Here is a 25971-nt window from a genome sequence, read left to right as displayed (position 1 = left end):
CGCGCAGGAATACTACGAGGTCATGCATGGCTGCGTGGCCATCCTGCCTGCCTTCAGCTCTGACGAGTACTACACGGACCGCGCCTCCTCCACCATGGGGGCGGCGCTCATCTCCGCCACCCCGCTCATCGCCACCCCGGAGATGCTGCGGGTGTACAGGTGTGCCAGGGCCGGCTGCTGTGACGCACGCTTGCGCATGGGAGTGTGACGTCCCACCTGACGCCCCTGGAGTTTTGGACGGCTCAGATCTCGCTCCCCATCGCCCTCCCAGCTTCCTGTCTAGGGAGTCGGTGTTCCTGGTGGACCCCACCCTGCCATACGTGGAGGTGAGGCGACGACCAGAAACCTGCTGCTCCTTGCCCAACCAGCCCGGGGCTGTGGGTGGGGTGACAGGCCATGTGGGTATGACTTTCAAAGCGCAGGACCCTGCAGCTGCACCGTAGTTGCAAGGAACAGCAAACCATGTATTGAACTGGGTGAACCTGGCATGGCCGAAGTGTCACTCCCAACTCGACGACCTGCCTCTCCCCAAACTGATGTGCCCAAGACCATGAGGAGAGTCTTGGCGCTGCCACCCAGTGTCAGGCAGGCCAAGCTGCAGGGCATGCAGCTCTTACGGCGCCAGCTCCTACAAAAAAACATCAAGGTTCCGAGGAGTGAATAGCAGGGTTCGGAGGGAGGGGTCTTGTCAGTGCCGTCACGGTGCGATGCGACCCCATGAAACTCCATGGCACCTCGCTGGTGAGGTGCAAAGCGAGATTGTACGGCGCGCGGTCCCTCCCTTACAGATGTTGGAAGACCTGCTAGGGCCCCGGCCCCTGCTCAAGGGACCAGACGGAACTCCCAGGAGCATGGCCAATGCGGCAACCTGGGGGACAGCCGAGACTCGGCGATGGCAGGAGGAGCTGGAGACCGCAGCCCAGCTGCCTCCCTTGCAGGACGACGCAGAGTCGTAGCCGCGGCGGCATGCCATCTGAAAGCAGCGCTTGAAAACGGGAGGCACGCCGTCAATGTCCTTATTCATCAACATCACCCGGCCGAAGCCTCACCTCGTTTTTCCCCCCAGACTGCGATCTTTTGCTCACCATTGCTTGCACCCTACTGTCCGCTGCACCTGAGACTCAGCAATATGTGTACATTCTCAGGCAGGTAACCTCCGTCGGGCAGGTCTTGCCCAGCTACACAACGCATTCAATGCCCGCCCTCACGCCCAAAGTCCATGTGCATGCTGATCTGCGTCGCGGAAGGGTTTTGGAGGGGTGTGATGTAGGATGCGTAAGCGTGGACTCACTGACCAGAGGATGGTGCAAGGATGTTGCCAATGGGTCCCAACATCCAGACTCACCCCATCGGGGAAGGGTGGGTTCCGCGCGTACAGGGAGCCTCCAGGCCGGTAGGGCACTGCGCAGCGTGGGTGGAGTAGGGTTGAGCAACAGTATCTCGATATCTGCTGCCGAAAAACGCCAGCCCCAGTTCTATACTCACCAATGTAAGGGTCTGGGTGCGCATATGAGCGCAGGCGCTCCTCGCCACGGGCCAGGGCACGTTCTATCTGGTCGTGTCCGGTCTGCAGGAGGAGTCGGAGGAGTTATGTCGAGGGTAGTGGTGCCGGAACATTGCAAAGCACACCCCAAAGCCACTTGTCCATCATCACCGGTCTCCCACCAGCGTGGCGTTTTGATCGAACTCGGCACGGAGCTCTGCTGCCTGCATGACCACGATGATTGGATGATTTATACTATCTATATACCAACCATGTCTGCAACTACTCCTCGTGATGCTCTTGCAAATGAGTGTACCCGAGCCTCACCTTCACATAGAAAATATCGCGCGCTACTGCCCAGCTAAGCAGTGTCTTCAGGCTGTCCCGGTACAGTGCTACGGTCCTAGCCTTCTGCAATGCAGTCGCCATGCCCAAATATCCCGGAGGAGTTGCAGGACGATTCTGACGGGGTGCGTTGGTTTTCGGGCCACCTGGCCCCGTGCACGTCCCGAGGGTTTCACAGAACCCCTCCTTCTTGGTCGAGGGAGTGCGTTCTGCTGATCCTCTGTGATGTCAAAATGGATGGTCTTGTGCCGGGATAGCGTGGGTTTCGGGCTGCATGGCGCTTGCACATCAGCCAACTGGCTCCTGTAAAGCCTGGAAAGCAGGACATGTCGTAGGGCTCCTCAACCCATCTGGACAGCTCCAGGGGAAATCGAGCTGGGAGAGTGCTGTTCTCTTGACGACTTCATTGCCACGCATGTACAGGCATGTAGCTCTGATGATCTCGTCGCCTTGAATCTCGCTTGCTCCATTCGCAGTATGTCTCCCGACATGGAGGAGGCCTGGCACTCCCTGTTTGGGTCTGGAGTACAACCCTTCCACATCGCATTCACCATCTTGGCAGTCATAGGCTTGATATGTGAGTTTATGGGACTGGATCAATCAATTCCTGATTTCGAGGTGGATGGAGGCCTGCCGCAACCTTTCCAAGTCCCACCCACCGTCACCGACTCGGCCCGCAGTCATCATCTCGGTGGCGCGGAGTAGACCTAACGGGCGCAACATCCTGATCCTGGGGCCCACAGGATCCGGGAAGACCACCCTCTTCCATCGCCTGCAGTACGGGAGCACCCTCAATGGGACGGTGGCCTCCATGGAGCCTCGGGAGGTGACCACCAACCTGGCCTCCGACAAGGCAAGTGGTTTGACAGGCCCATGGGTGGACAGTTTGGGCGTGGAGCTGTGTGTGTGGAGCTGTGCACTGCCCTGGCCTTGCCTCGCCCAGCCCGCGCCTCCAGCCCCCCTCCCGCGGAACTGCTGTCCCCGCAGAGTCCCGCTGCTCGACCTGTCAACCTGGTGGATATCCCAGGGCACCCGCGCGTGCGTGACACCTGGCTGGCATGGGAGAAGTCTGCCCAGGGCATTGTGTTCCTGGTGGACGCCGTGGACTTCCTGCCCCACAAGTCGGCCATTGCAGAGTGCGTGTGGTGGTTCAAGCTGGAAGGGTTGCACAAGGTCCTCTCTGGCGTGCCCCTGCCCAGCCTTGCTGTCGGAAATTTGGTGATATCGACCTGGCTTGACGCATGCACTGTGTAGAGGGCATCCCGACCATCCTGCCACACGCATGAGATGCGAGAGGAACTTGATCTCCGGCCCTCCCCTCACCGCCTCGCCATTTTAAACCCACAGGCAGCTGTACGACGTGCTCACTCACCCGTCGGTGGTCGGGCGCAGGCTGCCCATCCTCCTGGTCTGCAACAAGTCTGACATGGGGGTGAAGGCCCACTCCGTGGACTTCATTCGGAAGCGCCTGGAGAAGGAACTCGACCTGGTGAGCGGGTGCCTGTGCGCTGATCATGCCGGGGTCTGGGTTTGGGGGGGCGAAAGGGGGGGGCAAGTTTGAGTGCCGCCGGGACCTTGAGGCAGCAGCCCTGGGTGGCAGCCTGACTCAGGCCACGGGGTGGGGCAGGCCTCCCTGGTCCGTCACCCGTGGCAATCATTGTGGACCCAGTCTTGCTGCAACCAGGGCCTTCCCCACCATGCTCAGCCTCTCCCTGGCTATGCACACGCCATGCTGTTTCCCCTTCCTCTCCTTCACTGCCAATCCTCCATCTCGAGGTCCCACACCCTCCTCTCCCACCACCGCCCATCCTCTCCTCACCGCCGCCCCTCCCCCCCCCATTGCAGCTGCAGACCACGCGCTCGGCGCTGGAGGACGTCGGGGGCGGCCGTGCCGCTTCCACACGCCTCCTTCCGCCCGGCGCCCAGGCGTTCACGCTGGCCGCGCTGCAGGCCGCCACCGGCATCGAGGTCGGCACCGCCAGCGCCAGCGCGCAGGAGGGCGACGGCGTGGGGCTGGTGGAGGCCTTCGTGCGGCGCTGCGCCCCAGCCTGAGGAAATGGCCCGAGGGCGCGTGCGCTGACCGCGTGCTGCAAGGTCGCTGGGGTCGGTGACTGGAGTCCAGCCCAGGGGGTCCAAGACAGACGTCAGCCGTTCCTGTTACAGCCAGGGGCACGGCACAGGGTCGGGGGTGCATCGTTGCCATCGAACCAGGCACCGAACACTCGAGTCCACGGCAAAATCATTGCACGTTCTGCCCCTGTGTGGATCGCCTCTGGCCCAGTCCGGAACCCTGGGCTGAGGGCAGGTTCCACCAGGAAGGCGCTGCCTGCAAATGTGGGGGTGAGATGCGGTCGGCGGTGGGGCCCCATGCTGGATGCAAGGTCAGGTGGCGGGCCATGTGCGCGACCCATGCAGGGTTGGGTCCCACTTGAACATGCAGCGTACGCATTGGAGAGCACAGCTCCCCCCTCCCCACGCCGAGACCTTGCCTTCCCGCACCACCCACCCTCTTCTCGTAATGGTAGTTGTAGAAGAGCTCGTCGCCGTCCCGGATGTTTTTGCGCGCCAGGATGGCGACCCGATGGTCGCCGTCCACCATCAGAATCCTGCGAGAGAAAGGGGGGATCCTGGTCGGGGAGGGCCCTGCACGCCTTCGATGTGTGAGCGCCAAGGCAGCTCATCCTCCCCAGAGCGATCCTGGGCAGGTAAGCGGGGTCCATCTGAAGACGTACTTCCCTGCCATCCTCAGACCACACACCCCTTCAACATATATTCTCCTCCTCCTACTTCCCCCACCCCTTCCCCTCTTCCCCTCGGTCCCCCCCCCCCCTCAAAAAAACTTCCTCCCCGTCCTCACGAGGCCTCGCAGTTGGCGTCGGAGGAATGGTTTGCGAACCGCAGTTTGGTGCCCTTGGTCTTTGCATCCACGACCGACGCCTTGTTCAGGCTGAACAGGTAGGAGTTGTCGTCGCGGTCGTAGCTGATGCCGCGGCGGTCCGCCTCCGCGGTGTCCACCAGCTCCCCCACATACTCGCCGAGGAAGTCGCCCGCACGCGCGGAGCCCTGCAGGAAGGCGCCCCAGCCCTGCACGTCGCTCAGCCCCATGAGCACCCGCTTCTTGGTCCCGCGGCGCAGCCGGAAGTTGGCGCAGTCGCCGTCGCCGCCCTCGCTGCCGGCGGCCAGGGAGGGTTGGCAGCCGGCGCAGAGGTCGGGGTCGCACTCCCGACCCGCGGCCAGGCAGGAGCAGGTGCGCACGCGGCAGCGCCCGCCGCCGCGCGCGCGCGCGCTGCACTTGCAGCCGGGGAAGCGGTTGCCGCAGGCGCGGCAGTCGCAGGCGCAGAACTTCTCGCAGAAGTTCTGGGAGTCCACGCAGGGGCAGGTGCCGCGTACGCAGGGACCCACGCAGCTGCATGGCCGCCACGGCGCCCAGAGCTGCAGAGGGCGGGGGGGGAGGACGGCATGTACTTCTTTGGGGGAAGGGGGAAGAGTTGGGTGGTGGAGGGGGCAGGGTGAGAGCCAGCTAGCCACTCGACTCGATGAGGGCGGGCGCTCATCTGGACACAGCCACCTGTGCGCTCCCTCCTCTTCCCGACTGGAAGCCACCCCTCGTGCACATCAGGACCTCTTCCTCCCCCCCCAAAATACGCAAGCTCTGGCCACTCACGGGGTCTGTCCGCCTGAGGCGGTCCTGGGTGACCGTGGGTCGGATGCGCTTGCCCCAGGCCGGCTTGCGGCGGTGGTAGGCCGGGGGCTTGGTGGGCGACCCGTGCGTCGCGCCGGGGAAGCGCCGCGCCACCTCGGCCGCCACCTCTGCGCAGGAGCGGGTGCCGATCATGGAGGCCAGCGCGCAGGGATTGCCGCAGCCCCACACCCTCACGCCCTCCGCCAGCAGGCCCGCCTCCCACTTGCTCCAGGCGGGCAGCCCCACTGCCACGCCCTGCGTCGGCACCGGCGGCGTGCCGGCCCCTTGGATCCCGGGCCCCGCCGCGCCCAGGGTCCCTTCAGCCCCGGGCGCGGCCTGAGCCGGGCCCGCTCCCTGCCCGTCGTCGCTTGCCCGCACGCAGCTCGGGCCGCAGGGCGCCGGCGGCGCCGCGCCGTTCCCGCCATCCGCCCAGCGGGGGGCCATCGGGCCGGCAACGGGCAGGGGCGCGGCGGCGTGCAGGCGGCAGGCGTAGGTGCGGCACTGGCGGCACCACGCGCCCTGCAGGCTGCGCCTGAGCCGGTTGGGGGCCGGCGGCTGGCCGGGGGCAGCCGCCGCCCCGGCCCCCGCGCGCCGCGCCGGGCGCACCAGCTCCTTTATGCGCTGCTGCAGCAGGGGGACGGGGATCTGCATGATGCCAGACAGCGCGGCGGCCACGTCCTGGCTCTCCCCCAGCTCCTCCGCGATGTGCGCCAGGATGTAGTCGTGCTTGGGACGCTGCGGCCCCGCCAGCTTCACCGCCGCCAGCTGAGGAGGGGGGGGGGGAAGGATGGCGGGGGGGCGGTGAGGGTGGCGCCCCGAGGGTTCAAGAGAGCTAAGGAGGGCTTTGCGGTCAGCAAGGAGGATGGACGCTGCCATGGGTGAGCGACGGCTGGGCAGGCCAGTCTCAAGAGTGCTCCAAACCCATCGGGCCCCTCCCCCATTCAGCCTTGACCCCGACCATTGACGTCAGCCGCGACCAACTCACCACGTCGGGATCCTCCTCATTGTCACTCACAGGCACAGTCTCCCCGAGCTTGTCTGGTCGTGAAAAACTCAGCGAGGGAGTGTGCAAACCAAAAGAGAGGCCATGAAAACTCTCCTCACGCGTCAGACGGCAAAATCTCTTAGACATCCCACCCCACCGGCTGCACATCACGATGGGCGGTCGGCGCACCTGTGTAAAAGAGACGTCGCCCAATCACCGTGGCGGGTGTGTTGTTCCTGTTGAAGGACCAGCCCTTGTAAGGGGGCAGGGGTGGCTTGCTGGGGATTGTCCAGCAGGGATGGAAGCTGACTGACACCAAAGGGGGCTTGCTGTTCAGGATCATTTCCTTCCCAGCCGGGATCAGCTTTCTGTACCCTGTAGTCCCGACAGCAGGCCAGTCCTCCCCAGAGCCGAGCATGGGAATGGTCATGGGGGGCTTGCCCTCCATGCGGGCGGCTTGCACCGCCCTCAGCCCCTGCAGAGCGGCATCCAGGGCCGCGCGGTTGGCCTCCTTCACCGCGCAGGCTTCCTCCCTTCTGTCCTCCTCATACTGCCGGGACAGCTTCCTGTGCAGCGCCCGCACCCTGCCGCGCATCGCCGCACCGAAGGTTGTCTCGGCATGGTGCCGTGTCGTGCTCAGTGTGAGTCTGCTGAGTTCCTCGAGCGGCATAAGTCGAAGGATTTCCTCTCATAATCGCAGCTTGGCCATGCCGGTGATCGCTTCAGATGTGAATAAAGGGGACAGGCGTCAGCCGTCGTGACCTGGCGGCAGAGAGTCTACGACCAGCCCCAGGATGCGCCCGTATATCATCAAATGAGCCCCGGTATACTGCATGGATTCACTGCATTGCGTTGAGGGTGTCCGTTCTGCTATTGCTCCGCCGGGATCGCACTCAAATGTGCAATATCTCCGTGACGATCTCGCGCTCTCACAAGCCAAGTAGCCTGGCTCCTCCGGAAGATGTTGCTGTTACGCTGGACAGCAGATGAGGCTTGAGTATAATTTATCCAAGTAACATATTCCATTCGCGGGAAGTTAGGATACGCAGGGGTGACATCGTTGTCCTGTGACTAGAACAATCGGGGGGCGCTGCCTGAGCCCCTGTGACCACGATCGGACAACCCATGTTCTCGGGACTTTACGGCGACCTCCCATCCGCCAAAGGGGAGGATACGAAACCCTCAGATGGCCCCTGGGTCGGCAAAGGCCTGGTGGCACCCTCCAGCCTGAACGCCCGGCGAGCTGGGCCAGGTGCCTCGGCCCCCATGCCCCCCCCCTCGGTCCTGCGCGCCGGCAGGGGCCGGGGACGGGAGGGTCCCGGCCCCGTCGCTCCTGGGCGCGGAGGCCGGGGCGGCCGAGGGCCGGGCCCTGGTCCCACCGCCCCCCCAGCTGAAGCCACCTCCTCCGCCGCCGCGGCGATCGCGTCTGCGGCACCGCTGCCGCAGGGCAGCGCGCCCAGCGTGGCAGACGAGTACGACCCCGCCCGCCCCAACGACTACGAGTCGGTGCGCCGCGCGCGGGAGGCCAAGCGCCTGGAGGCGGAGGCGGCGGCGGCGCGCCAGGAGGCGGCGCGGGAGGCGACGGAGGCGGCGGCGCGACTGGCGGAGGACGTCGCGGCGCAGAGGCATGCACCCCCCGCGCCCGCTGACGAGCGGTCGGCCAGGCTGGCGCTGAGCGGGGAGGAGGCGTGGCAGAAGCGAGGCGCGCCGCAGCGCCCGGCCTGGGCCACGGCGCAAGACCCAGGGGCGGGGGCCGCCGGTCCACCACAGGGCGCGCCGCCGGCAGAGAAGAAGTCCCTGGCGCAGGTGAGGGGCTCGGAGTGTGCCAGTGCGGTGACTTGTGATTGGACTGCGTAGGGTTAGGGGCTGGAGCTTGTTGATCGGAGGTTCACAGGAGGGTTCTGGTCGGTTGAGTCTGGCCCTGGCTTCCAGGGTGATGTTTCTCGGAGAATCCTCAGGGAACTGATCATGGTGTGGGCATGGCATTCAAAGGCCCGTCTGCCTCGGTCTGACCCGGTTGCTTTCTTGACGCTTTCCGTGCACCCCTGGCGCTGCACAGAAAATGCTGGAGAAGATGGGCTGGCGCGAGGGCGAAGGCCTGGGGGCCAACCGGCAGGGCATCTCCACGCCCCTCGCCGTCCAGAAGACGGATGCCCGGTCCGGTGTCATCGTCCAAGCGGCCCCCGCCGGTGCCAGGTGCGCTGGAGCCGCCATGACTGAGGTCGCGGGGGCCCGGGGACTACCCTCTGCGGGCCCCGCGACGCGTGTGGTCCTGCTCAAGAACATGGTGGGTGGGAGAGGGGTGTGGGAGGGGGCCCGCATGGAGGCTTTTCGAAGCAGCGACGCATGGCGATGCCCACAGCCGACTCAAGAATGCCGATGCAGGTGGGGCCTGGGGGAGTGGATGACGGTCTGGACGAAGAGGTGGGGGAGGAGTGCAGCAAGTATGGCACTGTCACCAGGTGAGCGGGCGCTGGTGGTGCAGGGGCGGGGCCTTGCTGCCAGGGGTGCGGTGATGCTGCATCGGAGCAACATGCGCCGGGTGCCGTCGCTGCCTGCATGCCGGACCTTGTCGAAGCACGTGCCCAGGGCCACAGGCGCCAGCCCCTGCCTCCCATCCCCAACCCTGCCCCATCTTTGTCTCCTGCCCGCGCATGCAGCGTGCTCATATTCGAGGTCACCGAGCCTGGCTTCCCGGTCGAGGAAGCTGTGCGCATCTTCATCCAGTTCTCCAGTGCCGGGGAGGCCACACAGGTGGGTGGCCCGGTGGTCGTAGAGCCAAACCTCAGCAGAATCCCTTGTTGCAGAGTTTTACCTGGATGCGGACAAGTCTTGCACACCCCTTCCGGCACATCCAGGCCATGCTGGACTTGAATGGGCGGTTCTTTGCGGGTCGCGTCGTTGCAGCCACCTTCTACGATGAAACCAGGTTTGGTGCATCAGACCTGGCGCCCAGTCAAGAGGAGCTTAAGTCCCTGGAACGGTGATGATGATTGCAAGGTCTCTGGCGATCCGACCATCCAAGCTCTGGCAATGGGATACGTGGGGTGCGGGCAGCGCAGGTACAGTCGATCCAGATGGGGCCCCCCCAGCTTCTTCTCAAGTCTCTTGTGGCGGGAGACCCACAGGATCACCTGATGGTTAAGGGGACCCACATGACAATCTCATGTACAACAGACCCCAGAGGCGCATTAACGCATACAATCGAGCTCCGAAATCGCATTATTCCAGGCAGCTAAAGGGTAGCGAGTCGGGGCCCCGTCTAAGTCGTTTCGTCTGCGATGGATTCCCGACCGGAGAACGGTCCCGGCAGCAAGCCCATTGACCAAGTCTCCAGGGTACGACATTGCGGGGGCGATAAAATGATGATTGAGCCTAAAATGTGCGGCCAAGCCTCCCCAGTCTGGCCGCCGCGCCGTTGTAAAGCTCACGGATCCATGTCGGGGATTATGAATCTGCACTGGCGATCGCACAGCTCACGGACGAGCCCTCCGCTCCATGTAGGACTCTCGGACCATGGCGCTACCCATGCCGTACTACGGCTCCACCATGCCCTTTGATGCCGACACGTGCGTATGGGTGGGGGAGGTGTATCGGCCCACCCTGTGGGCTGGGTTTTAGTGCTGCGGGTATTACTAATCACCTTCCCCATGCGATCCGCAGGGAGTACAAGGTCGTCCAGCGCGAGCAGGTGGCCAACCCCGCACCCCTGGGCCTCTTTGCCTTTGGTGCGTGGAAAGTAGACCGTGTTCTGTGGGTAACATTTCTGAATAGGGCTGCGCTGTGTAGCTACTGTTGCACATGCATCATGGCACCCTCCGACAGGAGCAAGGACATTATTAATTACAAGCCAACACCCTCCTTTCTTCTCGATCCCCCTGCCGCACGCCAGGCCTGACCACGGCCCTGCTCCAGGGCGCCAACACGGCCATCACCGACCCCGAGACCACCGAGTTCTGGGTGTTTGCCTATGCCTTTGCCTACGGCGGGCTGGCCCAGCTGCTGGCGGGGATGTGGGAGTACAAGCGCCAGAACACCTTTGGCGCCACTGCCTTCTCCTCCTTTGGCGCCTTCTGGATCGGTTTCGCCATCCATGGCACCCTGGTGGCCAACGGCTTGTACGTGGCCTCGGCCGGCGCCGCCCAGATCACGCTGTCCCTCTGGGGCATCTTCACCTTCATCCTCATGGTGGCCACCCTGGAGCTCAACTTTGCGCTCTTCTCCCTCTTCATCACCCTGTCCACCCTCTTCTTCCTCCTGGTTGCGGGGCTGACCACGCCCAACCCCTGGACCAAGATTGCAGGGTGGTGGGGCCTGATGGTGGCCGCCATCGCCTGGTACATCGCCGCCGCGGACGTGATCAACGAGCAGTACAAGCGCACCGTCCTGCCCGTGGGCCGCTGGAGCGTGGGCACCCCCCTGGCCAAGGGCCTCAAGGCGGCGCTGAGCAAGGTTCCCCTCCTGGGCAAGGCCTGCGTGGCGGGGATGGACCGTGAGGACGCGCTGTCCGGCTACACCAAGAAGGCAGAGGACCTGGAGCGGCCGGGCACGCCCCACGACTATCGCGCCACGCGCCTGCACAACAACCACTCACTCTACCAGGGCGCATGGGACGGCGAGGCCGTGCGCTACGAGCAGGAGGCCAGGGGCCTGGGCTCCGCGGTCGGGCCTTACTGAGGAGGGGGACGTGAGGAGCGGAGGGAGGTTACTGTCCCAAAGCCCCGTGATGAACACAACCCAGGGAGGAGCCCCTCCCGACGAATAGGAACACTGGTACCAGTGCCTCGGCCCTTCAGCGGCGAGCCAGAGTTTTGCTTGCATGATTGCCTCCTCATTACCGTTATGGAGACAGAACAAACCGGATGGTGTGACACGGTGCTGACCAGGGTCGCGAGCAGGCTGACACCGCGGGTGGCCCCCATGCAGCAGGGTGCAGGGCGGCGTGGGGTGGAATGAGAAGGCGCGCGCTCAGGGGTCATGGCGACACCAGTTTCCGCACCGGTCTCCGGGCGCACGACGATTCGACGATGAGGGAACCTGAGAGTAAACAACACCGAAGAGCTCGGCAGGATCTTCCAGCCAGGAGCGAGGTTCGTAGCGATGGGAGAAACACAGGCCGTTGCACGAAAGTGATCTCCCAGAGTGTCGGAGGGGAGGCTGTCGAGATGCGCGGCTCACCCATCAGCCGCGTCTGCATCGTTATTTTCATTGCGCAGGCGTCATGCTCCAGGTATACAGGCGGGCGCCATGAGGCATGTGGGGGGCTCTTGATGCGGTCATGCACTCTCTCTGGCAGCCATGCAGCCCAGCATGGCCCAAGTTCCTCGATGCCATGCAGAGCCAGCGAACATTCCACCGGGACCTGCTCCACTCTGGGCATCTGCGGTCATCGAGAGGATGGGGACGTGCTGAGCTGTGCAGAGACGCGGCCAGCCCCGTCCATGAACTCCATGGGCCTGTCCAAGCTCCAGCTGGTATGCCCCCAGCTGGCGGCAGAGCGGGGATCCGATCCCCACTTCTGCTGCACTGAGCAGCAGCTCGACACAATACAGAGCCAGGTGGGCGCTGCTAGGGGATGGCACACCAGGGCGTGGGGAGGGAGGGCCTGCTGTGATCATTGCCAGGAGCCTAGGGTTAGATCTGAGCAAGGTGGGCCCGGTCCTTCCTCGCCCAGGGACACCCTCCAGCACCTTGCCGATATCCCGTTCACGCACACGTGCCCATGCAGATCCAGATAGCTAACATTTTTCTGCTCGGCTGCCCCGCCTGCTCCCACAACTTCAAGCACCTCTTCTGCCTGCTGGAGTGCCACCCCGACCAGGCGACCTTCACCAACGTGACTGCCACCCAGGCAGCACACGACACCGGGGTAACCTCCGTTGCCAACGTGTCCTACTACGTCACACCGCACTTTGGCCAGGCACTCTTTGACAGCTGCAAGGATGTCACCTACCCTGTCCTCAACCAAAAGGCCATGAAGTTCGTGGGCGGGTGAGCATGAAGCTGGTGGGCCGGGTGCCCAGGGGGAATGTGTGGGATGCCTGAGGTTTGTGGAGAGCTTGAGCAAAGCTGGGCTGTGTCCTCCTTCGGTCTTCTCCATCACCCTCGCACTAGTAGCACCTCGCTGACGAGGATCACAATCGTCCCCTTGGTATCAACACCACACAGGGGCGCCCAAACCTACCAGGAGTGGCTGGACTTCATCGGGACGGTCAAGGACGCCCGCTTCCCACCCACGGGGTCGCCCTTCCAGATGGACTTCCCGCCGCTGGGCGAGCTTCCGGAAAGGATGCGCGCCCTCAACGCCTCGCTGGCCTCCTGCTGCGAGGGCCCCCTGGCCTGCTCCTGCGGGGACTGCCCTGGTGCCAAGGGCTGCAAGCCGGTGGGTCGGGGGTCACGTGTGCTTTGGGTTTGGGGGGTGGTTGATGGGATGGTGTTTGGCGGAACTTGGGCAGTGTGGACCCCCCTCGCCCTGCCCTTGATCCCCCCTCCCCCTTCCCACACCCAATCATTCCCGCCCAGCCCCCGCCGCCCCCGCCGGCGGAGCACTCGCGCTGCTCCGTTCCCGGTTTCCTCCCCGGCCTGCGCTGTGTGGACCTGGGCTGGGCCCTGCTGGCGCTGCTGGCGGCGGTCGTCATCCCGCTGCTGGTCCGGCGGCGCTGCGCGCGGCACGACCCCTCCGGCGAGGGCATGCCGGACCTGCCCCCCGGCTACGCGTCGGCGTTTGAGGGTGCCAAGCGCGGCGGCCTGGCCTCCGACGGCGAGCTGCTGGACTACCCCTCCACCGAGACCTTCCTGCGCCGCGCCTTCTTCGACCTGGGCGAGCTCTGTGCCCGCCGCCCGGGCCTCATTCTGGCCGCCACTGTCACCGCGGCCGGGCTCGCTGCGCTTGGCCTGTTGGCCCTTCGCATCGAGTCCGACCCGGAGCGGCTGTGGGTGGGGCCGGGGTCGCAGGCGGCGAGGGAGCAGGCCGACTATGAGGTGAGGGAGAGGGAGTGCGGGGGCTGAGTTGGGGTACAGGTGTGGCGAGTGGTGCAGGGTGGCTGGGAGTGGGAAGTGCGTGCCTTGCTGATGCCATGTATGGGAACCCAGCAGCGCCTGCATGTGTCTGGCCCCTGGACGCTGGTGTCGCATCCGCCCGCTCGCCACACGCCGACCGCCCGCACCGTCCGCACCGCCCGCAGGCGTCCTTCGGCCCCTTCTACCGCATCAGCCAGCTCATCCTGAGCACCGGCGAGGGCGGCGGGCCCATCACCACCGATTCCCACCTGCGCACGCTGTTTGCCATGCACGAGCTCGTGGATCAGCTCGCGGCGCCCTACGGCGAGGAGGCTGGGGCGGCCGGGAACGCCACGCTCTCCTCCGTCTGCTTCAAGCCGCTGGGTGCTGAGTGCGCCATCCAGAGCGTGGCGCAGTACTGGCAACTCAGCGTGGATGTCTACGAGCATGGTGGGTGTTTGGGGGTGGGGGTCCTGAGTGGCTTTGTTTTGGTGCTGATTGGGTGTCGGTATACCTGGGCGTTGGGGACTGAGACAGTCATGTGCGAGGTTGGAATGGAGGAAGAATTGTGCAGAACAGATGCTGGTCCCTTACACCAGTGCGCTTGTCTTTGGCCTGGTGCGTGGGCTGCCCAGCCCTGCCTGGTCGGGTACGAGCATGCTCCTCTGGATTTGCACAGCACACGTTCCCTCCACCTCAGCATCCCCCAGAAGAGCTCCCCCCCATTCCCACGCGCAGGCAGCCCGCCCATGATGGTCCCTGTGACACCTGAGTTCTGCTATGGGCATTGGAACACGCAGTGCCTGAGCGCCTATGGCGCCCCCATTGACCCGCACGTCGTGCTGGGCGGCTTCCCCACGGCCGCCGCGGAGTTCCGCAATTTTTCGGCGGATGCCACGGCCTTCGTGGTGACCTTCCTCCTCGACCCCGCCCCGGCGCTGCGGTGTGTGGGGAGTGCGATGCTTGAGTTAGGGTTTGGCCTATGTATAGATAAAGAACTTTTGTTCCGCATCCCTACTCTCCGTCAATATCCCTCCCTCGGGCTGTTCCTGGCATTCTGATCGCCCTGTCCCTCCCCACTTGCACCTATGATCCCAACCCAGGCCGGCTGCCGAGGCGTGGGAGGCGGCCTTCACGACGCTCGCGCACACGCGCCTACGCAGCATGGCGGAGGAGGCCGGCCTGCGCCTGTCCTTCAGCGCGCAGCGCTCCGTGGCGGATGAGATCTCGCGCGAGGGCTGGGCCGATGCCTGGACGGTGGTCGCCTCCTACGCGGCCATGCTGGCCTACATTGCGGCGGCCATGGGCACCTTCCCGCGCGGCCAACCCCGCCTCCTCCACTCCCGCATCGGCCTGGGGCTGGCGGGGGTGAGCTGCGTGGCTGCCTCCGTGGCTGCGGCGCTGGGCTTGTTTGGCTGGGCAGGGACCCCCGCTACGCTCATCGTCATGGAGGTCATCCCCTTCCTCGCGCTGGCAGGTGTGGGTGGGTAATTGTGGGTGGAAGGGTTGGGGGGGCGAATATGTGTGTGTTGGGGGTATGCTAGTCTTAGATACAAGATGTCAGGAAGCAGGATGGGCATTATTCTGCAAATCTTCCGGGAAAGCCTAGTTGCCAAGGAAAGTGCAGGAACACAGGATGCGTGGGTTGCAGTGCCGCCAACTATTCACTGGCCTGGTGCTTCACCACTCTCTCCGTCCCCACAGTCGGCGTGGACAACATGTTCATCCTCGCCTCGGCGCTGGAGCGGCAGCCTCGCAGCCGGCCCCTCCCCCAACGTGCGGGGCTGGCCCTGGCCGCCGTCGGGCCATCCATCCTCCTGGCCGCCACCTGCGAGGTACTCTCATTGGCAAGGGTGGCATTTGTGGGACATTGGCTTGTCAGCAATGCTTTCAAGGGGCAAAAGGCTTCTGATCAGGCCAGTGTGGCCCATTCCTGGCACGTCGTGTTGTATGCCCGTCCCTGATCCAGAACTCCTCTCACACTTTTGGCCCCACCCACTCACCCCCTCAGGTGGTGGCCTTCGCCCTGGGCGGCATGACCACCATGCCCGCCCTGCGCTCCTTCGCCCTCTGCGCGGCCCTGGCCGTGGCCCTGGACTTTGGGCTCCAGGTCACTGCCTTCATGGCCGTACTGGTGTTGGACGACGCCCGCATCGAGGCGGGGCGGGCTGACTGCCTGCCCTGGATCCGGTAAGTGGTTTGAGCTATGGATTTGCTGCATCCTCAAAAGGACCAATTGACCTCATCCCTTGCATACAGGTGCTGAGCTCCATGTCCTCTAATGTCAGAGCCTGTGCTGCCGGCATGTGGTTTTCCGTTGCCATACCCAGTTCCCTGTTGCAACCTCTTCCCCCAGCACACAGCCTCTCCATGCACACCTCCCACTCAGGCTGAAGGATACAGGCAGCAGGGCGCCGCTCTTTGGAAGCGAGGAGCTGGAGGCTGAAGCGGAGGAAGGGGCGGAGGCGGAGACCCGGCTCTTAAGTGCCTCTGGACCCGGCTTCAGTCAGGGTGGGTTTGAGGTTGGGGCAAGGGCATGCTGGGGAGGCATCGGCGTCCGTGAGGATTCTCCGGCAGCATGGGCCCTCAGGAGTCTTAACTTCACACCAACATGTCCCGCCTGCAGCCAGAATGCACAGGGCATGTCCCCAGCCTTCACCCCTTGTTCTCCCTGGCAGATGACGACCTGGGCGAGGCCTCCTGGGGGGAGCGCAGCGTCACGGGCGCCCTTCGCGCCCTCATCCGCGACCGCCTGGTCCCGGCGCTGCGCCGCCCAGCGGTGAAGAGCGGCGTCCTTGTGACCTTCACTGTCTTCTTCATCCTCAGTCTGGCCGCCCTGCCTCGCCTGGAAAGGTGTGTGACTGGTGGGGTGGCTGGAGAGTTTTGCTGTGATTTACACAGCCCAGCCAGGGGAATGTTGGATGCGAGGCAGGGGCACTTTTGATGTCTCCAACTGCATGCTTCCGTTTGCACCTGGAATGGCAGCCCGGGCAGTTCCCATAAAAGCCACCAGGTGGCCAGCATTGACAGCCCCAATACTCTGCCGCCACTCCGCTTCTGTCACGCTCACCAAGCCAGCCCATCTCAACCTCCACAGGGGCTTGGAGCAGTCCACGGCCCTACCGGCCGACTCCTACCTGCAGGACTACTTTGCTGACGTGGCAGGGCTGCTCCGCGTCGGCCCGCCTCTCATCCTCGTGGTGGAAGGCCTGGACCTGACCCAGCACGCGCATGACAATGTCACCGCCATATGCTCCGTATCCGGCTGCGACCCAGACTCCCTGCTCAACGAGGTGGGTACCTGTGTCATGGTGTTCTCTGGATGGCAAGGGCTTCATGTGTCCTCTGGCGCTCCTGATGCATTGACAACCAGGTGCGTGTACAGACACCTGTGATGAGGTGTGCGAGCCAGGGGTACCCTCCCTTTCACCCCCCACCCTCTCACCCCAACACCCTCCCAAACAACCCGTCGGACAGGTGTCGCGCGCCGCGCTCGCGCCCTGGCAGTCCTTCCTGGCCGCCCCCGCGGCCTCCTGGCTGGACGACTTCATCACATGGCTGTCCCCGGACGCCCCGCTCTGCTGCCGTCAGCACGGGGGGGACCTTGGAGGTGGTATTCTCGGCCTCGGCCCCAATCCTGACCCCGCCTACTGCCCGCCCCCCGACCAGGAGCCCTGCGCCTCTGATCCCACCGCCTGCGCCGACTGCCGGCCCTGCCTGGGGCCGGGCGAGTTGTCCGACGGCCGCCCCACTCTGGCCCAGTTCCAGGCGCGCCTGCCGTGGTTCCTGGCGGCCAAGCCCAGCGCGGCCTGCGCCAAGGGCGGCGCGGGGGCCTACGACGCCGCTCTGCGCCGCTCTGCGTCCGATGCCACCGCCGTCGCAGGCCTGTCCCGGGGCAGGGTGGACGCCTCCGCCTTCCGCACCAGCTACGTGTCTCTGTCGCGCCAGGCCGACTTCATCCAGGCTCTCCAGGTTGGTGGGATTGGGAGGAGGAAGATGGATCGGCCTGAAGGGGGTGGCATCACAACATTTCACACAGCGCAGGCAGGGTCATCTCCGCCCCAGTTCTAACAGTAAATACCTCACCCTCTCCCCTTCTTCACCCAAAGGCGTCGCGTGGGTTTGCGGAGGAGCAGTCGCGGGCGCTAGGCCTGCCGGTCTACGCCTACTCCATCTTCCACGTCTTCTTCGAGCAGTACCTGACCATCGCAGGCGAGGCGGCCACCATCCTGGGCATCGCCGCCACCGCCGTATTCGTCATTTGCCTGGCCATGACAGGTGGTGTGACTGGGTTTCGAAGAGCGGTGGGTGGGGGGCCAAAGGAAGGATGTGCATGCCCGACTGTATTCTCCTGACCTCTCCACCCACCCCTTTGCAACCCCTCCCCTCACCACAGGCAGCCCAGTTGCGGCCTGCCTGGTGCTGCTGACCCTGGCTTCCATGGTGGTGGACTTGCTGGGCCTGATGACGCTGACGGGGATCCAGCTGAATGCGGTGTCTGTGGTCAACCTGGTCGCCGCCCTGGGCATTGGCGTGGAGTTCTGCGCCCACCTGCTCCACGCCTTCATGGAGGAGTCGGGGGACCGGGAGCAGCGCACCGCCGCGGCGCTGACGCACGTCGGCGCGGCGGTGCTGGCCGGCATCACCCTCACCAAGTTTGTCGGTGGGTGGTGGAGGGTCTGAGCGTGTTGGATTCCGAAGAGAGCAGGAGGGCATGGGTGCATGGGTTCTGAATGCTAGTTGCGACTACACATGGGTGGCCCCTGCAAGCTGTGGCACCGTCATGCACTCCACTGGTGTTCCGTTTGTGATCAGGAGGCAGAGCAGCAGGATGAGGGCACTTTCCAGGCTACTGTCTTCTTTCCATCATACACAGTTCGCACAGTTATCCCATGCCCCGCCTCCTCACATCAGCGAGCCCCCCCAGGCCGCATGCCTCCACCACCATTTTGGGTTCGAGGCACTGCTCCACCATGCTGCCAGCATCTCCCCGGGATATCTTCACGCCCTCTTGACCCCAAACCTCTACTTCATCGTCCCTCTCGATCACGACCACGCTCATATTGCCCCCCCCCCAAAAAAACAAATCCAACCCGCAGGCGTGGCGGTGCTGGCCTTTGCGCGCACCCAGATCTTCCGCGTCTACTTCTTCCGCATGTACCTGGCGCTGGTGCTGGTGGGCGCCGCTCACGGCCTGATCCTGCTCCCTGTCCTGCTGAGCCTGCTGGGCCCCAGCGCCTGGGACCGCTGGGAGCTGTGCCCCGCGCCCTCGGGGCGGTGGCGGGGGTCGCTGGGCGCCGCGCTGCCCTCTGAGCTGTTCCGGGACGAGGAGGAGGAAGGCGTGGGCGCGTCCCTGGCGGCGCAGGGCTCCGCGGGAGCAAGGTCGGGGAGGGGCTGAACCGATTACGTGAGTGAAGTGGCCCCATGCATGCGACCCACCGCCTGGCGATGAATCTGCCTGCCCCGAGTAGGGGGGGATGGGAGCCTCCCTGGGCCGCAAGTGGTTGAAGTCAGCATGATCATTCTACGTGTTGCATTGTTTGTGGCAGGGTGATCCCAATAGGAAAAAGTGGAGTAGATACCACGGGCAGCTGAGGGATACGCACAGTCGCGGCCACACGGACGCCCACACCGCCTGGGGGGTCAGGGTCTCCGCGCCATGCTTCCCCCCCCGGGGCCCTCGGGCCGCCGGCCCCGCACTCCGTCGGCCCCCACGACGAACTCGCAGCGCCTGGCGCCCAGGCCGGGGCCCCAGACCAGGTGCAGGACGCGCGGCCCAGGCGCTCCCCCCCCGGCGGCGTGCGCGGCGAAGAGGCGGGTGTTGACGCAGGATGCCCAGGCCAGGCCCAGCGCGGGCGTCACTTCGCGCCCCGAGGTGAGCAGGGGCGCGCCGCCCGTGGCGCTGCGCGCCAGCGCCGCCCCCGGCCCCGCCACCACGTCCGTCACCTGGTTCGTGACCAGCACCGCGAAGCCGTGGCGATCCGCCAGCGCGCGCAGCGCGGCCGCGAGGCGGAAGAAGGTCTGCGCCCGGGCCAGGAGCTCGCGTCGGCCGGGGCTGGGGCCCAGGTCGCGGAGCGGGGCGGCCAGGGAGTCGACCACCAGCAGGCGCACGGGGGCTGGGGTGCCCGCGACGCGGGCCAGCAAGGGCTGCAGGGCCTTGACCCTGGCCAGCAGGGCCTCGCCGCAGTCGACGCCGCGCTCCACAAACACGCCGGCCACTACGTCGCCGGCGGAGAGGGGGGTTTTGCGGCGTGCCACGGCCGCCTGGGCCAGCTGGTGCAGCCTGTCCAGGGGCGGGTCGCCCTCGGTGTAGATGTACCTGGAGGTGGTGGGTGTGTTCGGTAAAGAGGGGGGCAGTGAAGGGGTGTGGAGGGGGCGCATCCTTCTGGTGAAGGCCATGATAGACAGGCCAATGGGCCACATTTCCATCCAAAGTCCCAGTCATCCTCAAAACTCACACGCCGGAGCCACCGAGGGAGAGGCGGGCGTGGACCAGGGCCTGCAGGCACAGCTGTGTCTTGGCGGTGGTGGCCTCCCCTGCCGGGTAACAAGGAGCAGGGCGCGGGTCGGCGCCAGTGATGGGCAAGTCTCGGATTGGGATGGAGTATGCTTTGATTGAATAAAAACATATACTCGCATCTGCCCCAAACACTTCCCAAACTCTCCGCTCCACCCGGACCCATGACCCACCCACGAGCTCTGTGATGCTGCCGCTGCTTAGCCCGCCCCCCAGGAAGGCGTCGAGAATGGGGCACCCCAAGCTGCACTTGCTGACCTGCAAGCTCTGGATGCGCCGTCGGGCGGGTCCCGATTTCATGGCAGCGAGTGCCGAAGTGGGACTGTCTCGGTCGGCTTTGAATCCGCGCATGCACGCGATGTTTGATCCTGTGTGAGATACAACCTGGCCTCGCTGGTCAATTGGTGAAATCTGATAGACGAAGCCCAAGCAATCCTTGGTAAGAGCTCAGGGAACCACCATAATTCGATTATTGAACCTCAGAGTGGAAGTAATGTCCAGCGTTGTACTTCTGCTACCCCTGCATCTCCTAGAATCTAATCCACTCGGGAGTCAAACTGCATCATCGTCGCCAGCCAACAGGCCAGCTACATTGAAACACAAAGACCAGTCAGAGTCATTGGCACACGCATAAGAGCATGCACGACCTCGACGGGAATCCCTCTTGACCATCGAAATGCATGCCATCTACAGGTGAGCGAGGGGAGACGGTACACGGGGGTCCATACCCACAACCAGACAGATTTTATACAGCGATGGGAAATGATGACGTGTACTTTTCCCTCGACGGGTGTGTCTCCTGCGGCCGGTTCAGAGGGGTCCACACCGGGTCTCCGATGAAGAGTCTCAGGGCCTGAGGGTGGGAGGCATGCGACGAGGGCACAGGATTGAGGAGGAACATTGATCTGATGCACGCCTGTGCCAGCAAAGCTTCTGCAGACCTGTTGCACACACTATAGCGGATGGAGGTACCCTTCTATTGCATGCAACTAGGCCCTAGGTAAGTGATTATGTACCCACTCCAGCTTCTGCACCATCCCAAAGCAGCTTCAAACTGCGCACCTTGATGTGGTTGCTGGTGTCCAGCGTGAAGCGGTGGTAGATCCCCTCGGGCAGCACCAACATGTCCCCTGTCTTCACATGGATGCGGATCCAGCGGTCCTCCAGGTCCCGCACGTCAAAGTATCCTGTGGAAAGGGTGTGGAAAGGAAGTGTATCGCTCAGAGGGACTGGCTTGCAGCTTCTGAATTGATCTAGTAAGAGTTTGCACGCCACATGGCGCTGCAGAGCATGAATACGCTCTAGTCCCATGATGCACGCCACCATCATATCCAGGGACCCCCCACCAGCCGCCGCACCGCTGCCTTCCAGCACGAATCGGATCTCCTCATCAGTGTGGATGTGCTCCTCAAAGAAGGTCTTGATCTTCTCATCGTACTCCGGAAGGGTGGCTGGCGACACGTTGATGGTGTCCTGTGGCAAAGAGGCGATGGCAGTGTGTGGTGCCTGGAGCTGCATGGGCGGGAGTGCCAAGGTCTCGGCACATGCCATGCGATGTCCTGATCAGCCACACTCGCCTCATAAGTGTAGTTTCGGACGCGCCTGATCGCAGCAAGCTTCTGTGCTCCTTCGGGAGTGTCGGGGTTAAGCCTCCAGCTCAGCACACCCAGGGCACGAAGTGCCTGGGGTGGCGCAGGGGAATTGGGCTCCAACCTGCATGGGTGAGGAGGAAATGCAACGGCCTTCACCGAGAGCGAGTACAAGGTATTATGAGGATGAGCCTCTTGAAACTCGCATGGTATCCAGGGCAGACCCAGGCTGTCCCACCTATGGGGCAGTCGCTGGTCCTCGTCCAGGCCATCCATGTAGTAGGCATCCAGCTGCACATCCGCCAGTGCGTCCGGCTGCGAATGGTATGAGGTCATACTTACAACGCGGGTTGCTAAAGATGTGCCTGCACTTGGTTTGCGAATTCATTCTCACCTCGGCGAGGAGGAAGTCTTCAGGAGAGGGTGCGGGTGCCATGACGTGCGCTCAAGTAAGCAAGCGTATGTATCTTCAAGTTCTCGAAGCCGATAAGCATTATTGCAGATGCTCAGGAGCATGCCACAATCGTCATGTACTTTGTGAGACGGAATCCCTGTGTGTGAAAGTGCTGCTGGCACCACGTGCCTCCTCGAGATTCCACGAGGAGGAAATAGTCCCAAGCCACCATATTTGTGATGCCCAGCCTGACCACATATGCAATGTGTAACAATGCGCATACACTTGTAAAAGTACTCGTGCCAACGCTGCGCGCGTCTGTCGGCCAACTAGACTCCCAGGATCACTTCGTAGGGCCACCCGGCTCCATGTGGAGCTCGGCGCCTGAGACGGACGAGTCCGATGCCATCATAGAGCATCAGATGCGGATGTATGAAGGGCAGATCGAGGAGTGCGAGCTGGCCAACCCTGTGCCATACTGGGACGGTGGGTGCGAAGAAGAGCTGGGGTTCCACATACATAGCTGCGTTCCAGGCATGTTGCCTGCCACTTACGAGACCCCCCTCTATGCCGGTCCAGGTTACAGTGGGCTCGTGAGAGTGAGTGACGAGGGCCTGGCCCTGAAGCTGCAGCAAGCGAGCCAGCGGCACCACGGCCAGCGGGGGTCCGAGGCAGCTACCCTGCAGCTGCCCACTCCCTTTGCCAGCAGCGACGCGGAGGTGGAGGCCCCGGGCCCCGGCTCGGGCGGCGTGCTGCTGGCCACCTGCCGCAGCCTGGTGGAGGCGGGGCAGCTGGCGGGCGCGAGCGCCCTGCTGCGCACGCTACTGGCCAGCACCCCCCTGCGCCGCGTGGACGTGGTGGAAAGCGCGGCGGACCTCCTGCTCCAGGCACAGGGCTGGGACCGGGCGCTGGCCGCCACGCCCTCGCCCCGGCCCGCCTGCGCGTACTCGCGGGAGCTGCAGGCCGCGATGGACTGCCTACGCAGGTGACGGTTGGGTGTGAGGGGAACGCAACGACTCCGTTGGAAGAGGCGGCCATTTGTATGGTAAGGACCGGGGTTACCACGGCGTCACACCACGTCATCCCATGCATCTCTCTGCGCAGGAGCGAGCCGCGGAGGGCCCTCGCCATCCTGCACAAGGCTGAGCAAAGTCTTCCAAGCGGCGACGGAGGCTGCGAGGCAGCCAGGCTTGAGATTCTGCGCGAGTTCATCCAGGGCAAGCGGCATGTGTGACTGAGTTTAGGTCCAGGATGCTGGGACTGCTGGCCCCAGTGATCTCGGACTTGTATTTTTTTGCTCATCAGAACAACGTATTCCTGTCCTCCCTGAGAGCAGGGACCTGAACTGCATCGACTGGAACATACTTGATGTACACTTGAAATTAAAATCCTGACTGGAACTCAGCCGTAGATCGTTCGCTCAATGTACCAACATGTGGAGCGATACTGATCCAGGACACCAATCCCCGCACCACCACGGGCCGCACGTGATTTCTCCATGATCCACATGGAGAGGATGCCCACGCCTGCATGACCCTCCTCACTGCGCCAGTCGCAGAGAACCACTCGGAACAATTCATTATGCTGGCCATTACGGGGTCTCTTGCAGTGGCGAGCCCCGCCTTGCGGGGCTGTGGTAGGAAGCAGCCACGAGCACTCCGAGCATGCAGGCGGGCCCCCCGCCCCATGCACCGACGCCAGGCTTGTGCAGCGCTACCCAATGATGAGAATCCTGAACAGGCGGTGCAGCGACGCCTTCGGGAGAGCGAGGAGGTCGCGGAGAGGGTAAAGTTCCTGCAAGACCGTGTGGAGCTGGATGCGGCGCTGGAGAGGGTGCGGCCGGATTTGGGGGCCGGGGCGAGTGCGTCGACTAAGCATGGAGGGCATCCCGCTGAGATGCTCACAGGGGATGGCTTTGTCGTATTGCGGCTTCTGAGCGTGACTCCCTTCTAACGACGACTCCCCCCCCATGCAACCTCTTTTCAAAAGGCAGGGGACTCCTTGGTGGTCCTGGAAGTAGCCTCCGAGGAAATTTGCCAGACGGGGTGGGACGAGGAGCCGGAGCTGCAGTGGGACGAAGATAAGCGGGCGGCGCTGGAGCCCTGCCTGCGCCTCAAGCACACCTTTGCCCGCATTGCCCGTGACTGCTCGGATGCCGTGTTTCTCGCCATCAGCGTGCGCGTTTGGGACAAGGATCGGAGTAGGGGGCTATGTTTGAATGGGGTGTGCATGCCGCACTCGGACCAGCCATCCTGTTGCAAGCCGGGAAGCCGGTTGCTTGTCGTCCTGCGTAGCGCCATGTCATCTCCCACCCTTGGATCAATGTCACCCTTGAGCGGAAGCCTGCTCAGGCCCGCCCTCCTCCCATCCCTCCCCATACAGGCGGATGACCCCAAGTCCAAGGAGCTTGTGGAGGAGCTGCAGGTCAAGACGATCCCGACGGTGCAGTTCATCAAGAACAAGCAGCTGCTCTGGGAGCACAAGGGCATCAACAAGCTGGAGCAGAATCTGAGCGAGGGCGTGCTCTATTATGGTGACCAGGCGGCCGAGAACCTGAAGGCCAGCAGCTTTGTCAAGGATCTGCACAGCCCCGAGGAGTTCCAGGAGTTTGTCAAGTCGCAGGACAAAGACGTGAGACGTCGTGGGCGGGGTGGGTGGGGCGTAGCTGCTGCGCTCTTCCGAGTTGCATGCGTGGAGGGCAGCTCAGGCTCCCATGTCCCCAGGCCTGGCATGCGTGCGAGTGTTCCCATTCGCTGCCATCCCCCTCCCTGCATGGGCTGCTGGTTGCATCCACAACCTCACGTCCCGGTCAGCTGGACACTCGATGACCATACATCAAACCCCGCTCTCCATGCCACCAACCTCTGATCCCCCCCAAAATATCTTGAAGGTGCTGACGGTGGTGGATGTCTGCGCCTCCATGTGCGAGCCCTGCGTGCACATCTTTCCCGCGGTCCTGGCGCTGGCGCGCAACTTCGAAAAGCACGCGGCCTTTGCGCGCGTCCAGCTGGACGAGACGCCCGAGCTGGAGGCGCTGCTGGCGGGGTCTCTGGGCATCCGCGACGTCCCCACCTTCCTCTTCTACCGCAACGGCGCAGCGGTAGGACGCCACGTGGGCGGTTCCCGTGCCGACCTCATCGGCAACATCCTGCAGCAGCAGGTGGGGGCGGGGCACCCCCTGCCGCCTCCCGGACCCAAGGCGACCAAGGCCGCGCCCGCGGCGGCCCGCAAGTTCTCCAATTGGTGAGGGGGAACAGCGTGATGGCAGGCAGGCGGCATCACAGGGACCTGGGCATCATTTTCCGCGAGATGCCCTGGGACAACAGCCGATCGACTGCCGGAGGGACGCTGAGTGGCGGCTGTGGCATGCCAGCAGGGCATAATTGATATGTGTGACCGGCCACTGGCAACGGGTCCTGGAACAGCTTTTCTTTATGTTTCTGGATTTATGTTTGTGACAAAGGAACAAGACCCTACAGGCAGGGTTGCAGAGCGCATGGAGGGCTTTCGGGAGGGGTCTGCCTGAGAGGGGTAGCAGACAAATGAGCCGCCAGACAGGAAAGTAATTGTGCCCCTGTCTGCATCTCCGCTCCTCCCGTGCCGCCACCAGGAGCACAGTGACACTGCCAAATCGACAGTCAACTTGCTCGAGGATGCGACGTCTCGCTCTCTCATGCCACGCGATACTCGCGCGGCACCCTCTTCCGGAGGTAGTACAGCTTGGCCCTCCGCACCGGCCGCTCCTCCAGCACCTTGATGTCTTGGATGTGGGGGGAGAACCTGTGGGGTTGACAATTGGTTTGAGAAGCTCAGGATGATGACTGTGGCACGATAGAGCGTCGACGCAGCGGCGGCGCACCCTCCCTTGCTTCTCAGCAAGGCTTCCCGGCCCACGCATCATGAAACATTGGCCCCACGCACCAATCCCTCGCCCCCCCCCCCCCCCCCCCCCCCCATAAACTTCCTTAAATTTATGT

General features: G+C 63.9%; 12 protein-coding genes across 12 annotated transcripts in view; 7 read left to right on the top strand and 5 right to left on the bottom strand.

Moving 5' to 3' along the window:
- F751_6864 (hypothetical protein) overlaps positions 1–956 on the top strand; it is a gene marked incomplete at both ends in the record, with an annotated part of 3962 nt that extends 3006 nt beyond the window's left edge. Inside the window, 3 exons of the mRNA XM_011398472.1 lie at positions 8–159; positions 272–326; positions 789–956. Coding sequence (XP_011396774.1) covers positions 8–159; positions 272–326; positions 789–956 — 375 coding nt within the window. The remainder of the gene's footprint in view (positions 1–7; positions 160–271; positions 327–788) is intronic.
- Positions 957–1191: 235 nt separating this feature from the next.
- F751_6863 (hypothetical protein) lies at positions 1192–1912 on the bottom strand (the record flags this gene model as incomplete). Its single annotated transcript, XM_011398471.1, has 4 exons — positions 1192–1233; positions 1346–1401; positions 1486–1567; positions 1811–1912. The coding sequence occupies 4 exons, from the start codon at positions 1910–1912 to the stop codon at positions 1192–1194; spliced, it is 282 nt and encodes a 93-aa protein (XP_011396773.1).
- A 405-nt stretch (positions 1913–2317) lies between these two features.
- F751_6862 (Signal recognition particle receptor subunit beta) lies at positions 2318–3880 on the top strand (the record flags this gene model as incomplete). The annotated part of the gene is made up of 5 exons (XM_011398470.1): positions 2318–2405; positions 2509–2688; positions 2772–2964; positions 3176–3317; positions 3674–3880. The coding sequence occupies 5 exons, from the start codon at positions 2318–2320 to the stop codon at positions 3878–3880; spliced, it is 810 nt and encodes a 269-aa protein (XP_011396772.1).
- Positions 3881–4067: 187 nt separating this feature from the next.
- On the bottom strand, positions 4068–7090 carry F751_6861 (Histone-lysine N-methyltransferase EZH1; the record flags this gene model as incomplete). Its single annotated transcript, XM_011398469.1, has 6 exons — positions 4068–4434; positions 4686–4997; positions 5121–5260; positions 5493–6275; positions 6496–6548; positions 6685–7090. The coding sequence occupies 6 exons, from the start codon at positions 7088–7090 to the stop codon at positions 4068–4070; spliced, it is 2061 nt and encodes a 686-aa protein (XP_011396771.1).
- Positions 7091–7620: 530 nt separating this feature from the next.
- F751_6860 (DNA-damage-repair/toleration protein DRT111, chloroplastic) lies at positions 7621–9482 on the top strand (the record flags this gene model as incomplete). The annotated part of the gene is made up of 7 exons (XM_011398468.1): positions 7621–7747; positions 7886–8001; positions 8104–8301; positions 8555–8782; positions 8881–8957; positions 9156–9249; positions 9354–9482. 7 exons carry the CDS (start codon positions 7621–7623, stop codon positions 9480–9482), a joined length of 969 nt encoding a protein of 322 aa, XP_011396770.1.
- Positions 9483–10011: 529 nt separating this feature from the next.
- F751_6859 (Uncharacterized protein) lies at positions 10012–11172 on the top strand (the record flags this gene model as incomplete). The annotated part of the gene is made up of 3 exons (XM_011398467.1): positions 10012–10064; positions 10159–10223; positions 10388–11172. The coding sequence occupies 3 exons, from the start codon at positions 10012–10014 to the stop codon at positions 11170–11172; spliced, it is 903 nt and encodes a 300-aa protein (XP_011396769.1).
- A 764-nt stretch (positions 11173–11936) lies between these two features.
- F751_6858 (Niemann-Pick C1 protein) lies at positions 11937–18892 on the top strand (the record flags this gene model as incomplete). Its single annotated transcript, XM_011398466.1, has 16 exons — positions 11937–12053; positions 12224–12486; positions 12664–12877; positions 13042–13476; positions 13680–13944; positions 14233–14437; positions 14598–14971; positions 15199–15329; positions 15506–15684; positions 15884–16005; positions 16173–16347; positions 16592–16787; positions 16972–17466; positions 17604–17775; positions 17891–18157; positions 18594–18892. 16 exons carry the CDS (start codon positions 11937–11939, stop codon positions 18890–18892), a joined length of 3909 nt encoding a protein of 1302 aa, XP_011396768.1.
- Positions 18893–19352: 460 nt separating this feature from the next.
- Positions 19353–20311, bottom strand: F751_6857 (DNA repair and recombination protein RadA; the record flags this gene model as incomplete). Its single annotated transcript, XM_011398465.1, has 4 exons — positions 19353–19355; positions 19441–19813; positions 19953–20031; positions 20185–20311. The coding sequence occupies 4 exons, from the start codon at positions 20309–20311 to the stop codon at positions 19353–19355; spliced, it is 582 nt and encodes a 193-aa protein (XP_011396767.1).
- Positions 20312–20756: 445 nt separating this feature from the next.
- Positions 20757–21936, bottom strand: F751_6856 (1,2-dihydroxy-3-keto-5-methylthiopentene dioxygenase 2; the record flags this gene model as incomplete). The annotated part of the gene is made up of 5 exons (XM_011398464.1): positions 20757–20864; positions 21074–21198; positions 21370–21484; positions 21678–21693; positions 21839–21936. The coding sequence occupies 5 exons, from the start codon at positions 21934–21936 to the stop codon at positions 20757–20759; spliced, it is 462 nt and encodes a 153-aa protein (XP_011396766.1).
- Positions 21937–22362: 426 nt separating this feature from the next.
- On the top strand, positions 22363–23228 carry F751_6855 (hypothetical protein; the record flags this gene model as incomplete). Its single annotated transcript, XM_011398463.1, has 3 exons — positions 22363–22480; positions 22574–22979; positions 23099–23228. The coding sequence occupies 3 exons, from the start codon at positions 22363–22365 to the stop codon at positions 23226–23228; spliced, it is 654 nt and encodes a 217-aa protein (XP_011396765.1).
- A 452-nt stretch (positions 23229–23680) lies between these two features.
- On the top strand, positions 23681–25377 carry F751_6854 (Thioredoxin-like protein CDSP32, chloroplastic; the record flags this gene model as incomplete). The annotated part of the gene is made up of 5 exons (XM_011398462.1): positions 23681–23827; positions 23984–24169; positions 24377–24625; positions 24885–25154; positions 25321–25377. 5 exons carry the CDS (start codon positions 23681–23683, stop codon positions 25375–25377), a joined length of 909 nt encoding a protein of 302 aa, XP_011396764.1.
- A 288-nt stretch (positions 25378–25665) lies between these two features.
- F751_6853 (hypothetical protein) overlaps positions 25666–25971 on the bottom strand; it is a gene marked incomplete at both ends in the record, with an annotated part of 1860 nt that continues 1554 nt past the window's right edge. The window contains one exon of the mRNA XM_011398461.1: positions 25666–25746. Coding sequence (XP_011396763.1) covers positions 25666–25746 — 81 coding nt within the window. The remainder of the gene's footprint in view (positions 25747–25971) is intronic.

Source organism: Auxenochlorella protothecoides (assembly GCF_000733215.1).
Source record: "Auxenochlorella protothecoides strain 0710 unplaced genomic scaffold scaffold97, whole genome shotgun sequence".
Lineage (NCBI taxonomy): Eukaryota > Viridiplantae > Chlorophyta > Trebouxiophyceae > Chlorellales > Chlorellaceae > Auxenochlorella > Auxenochlorella protothecoides.
The sequence above is the reverse complement of the archived record's forward strand: the minus strand, read 5'-3'. Positions and strand labels throughout refer to the sequence as shown.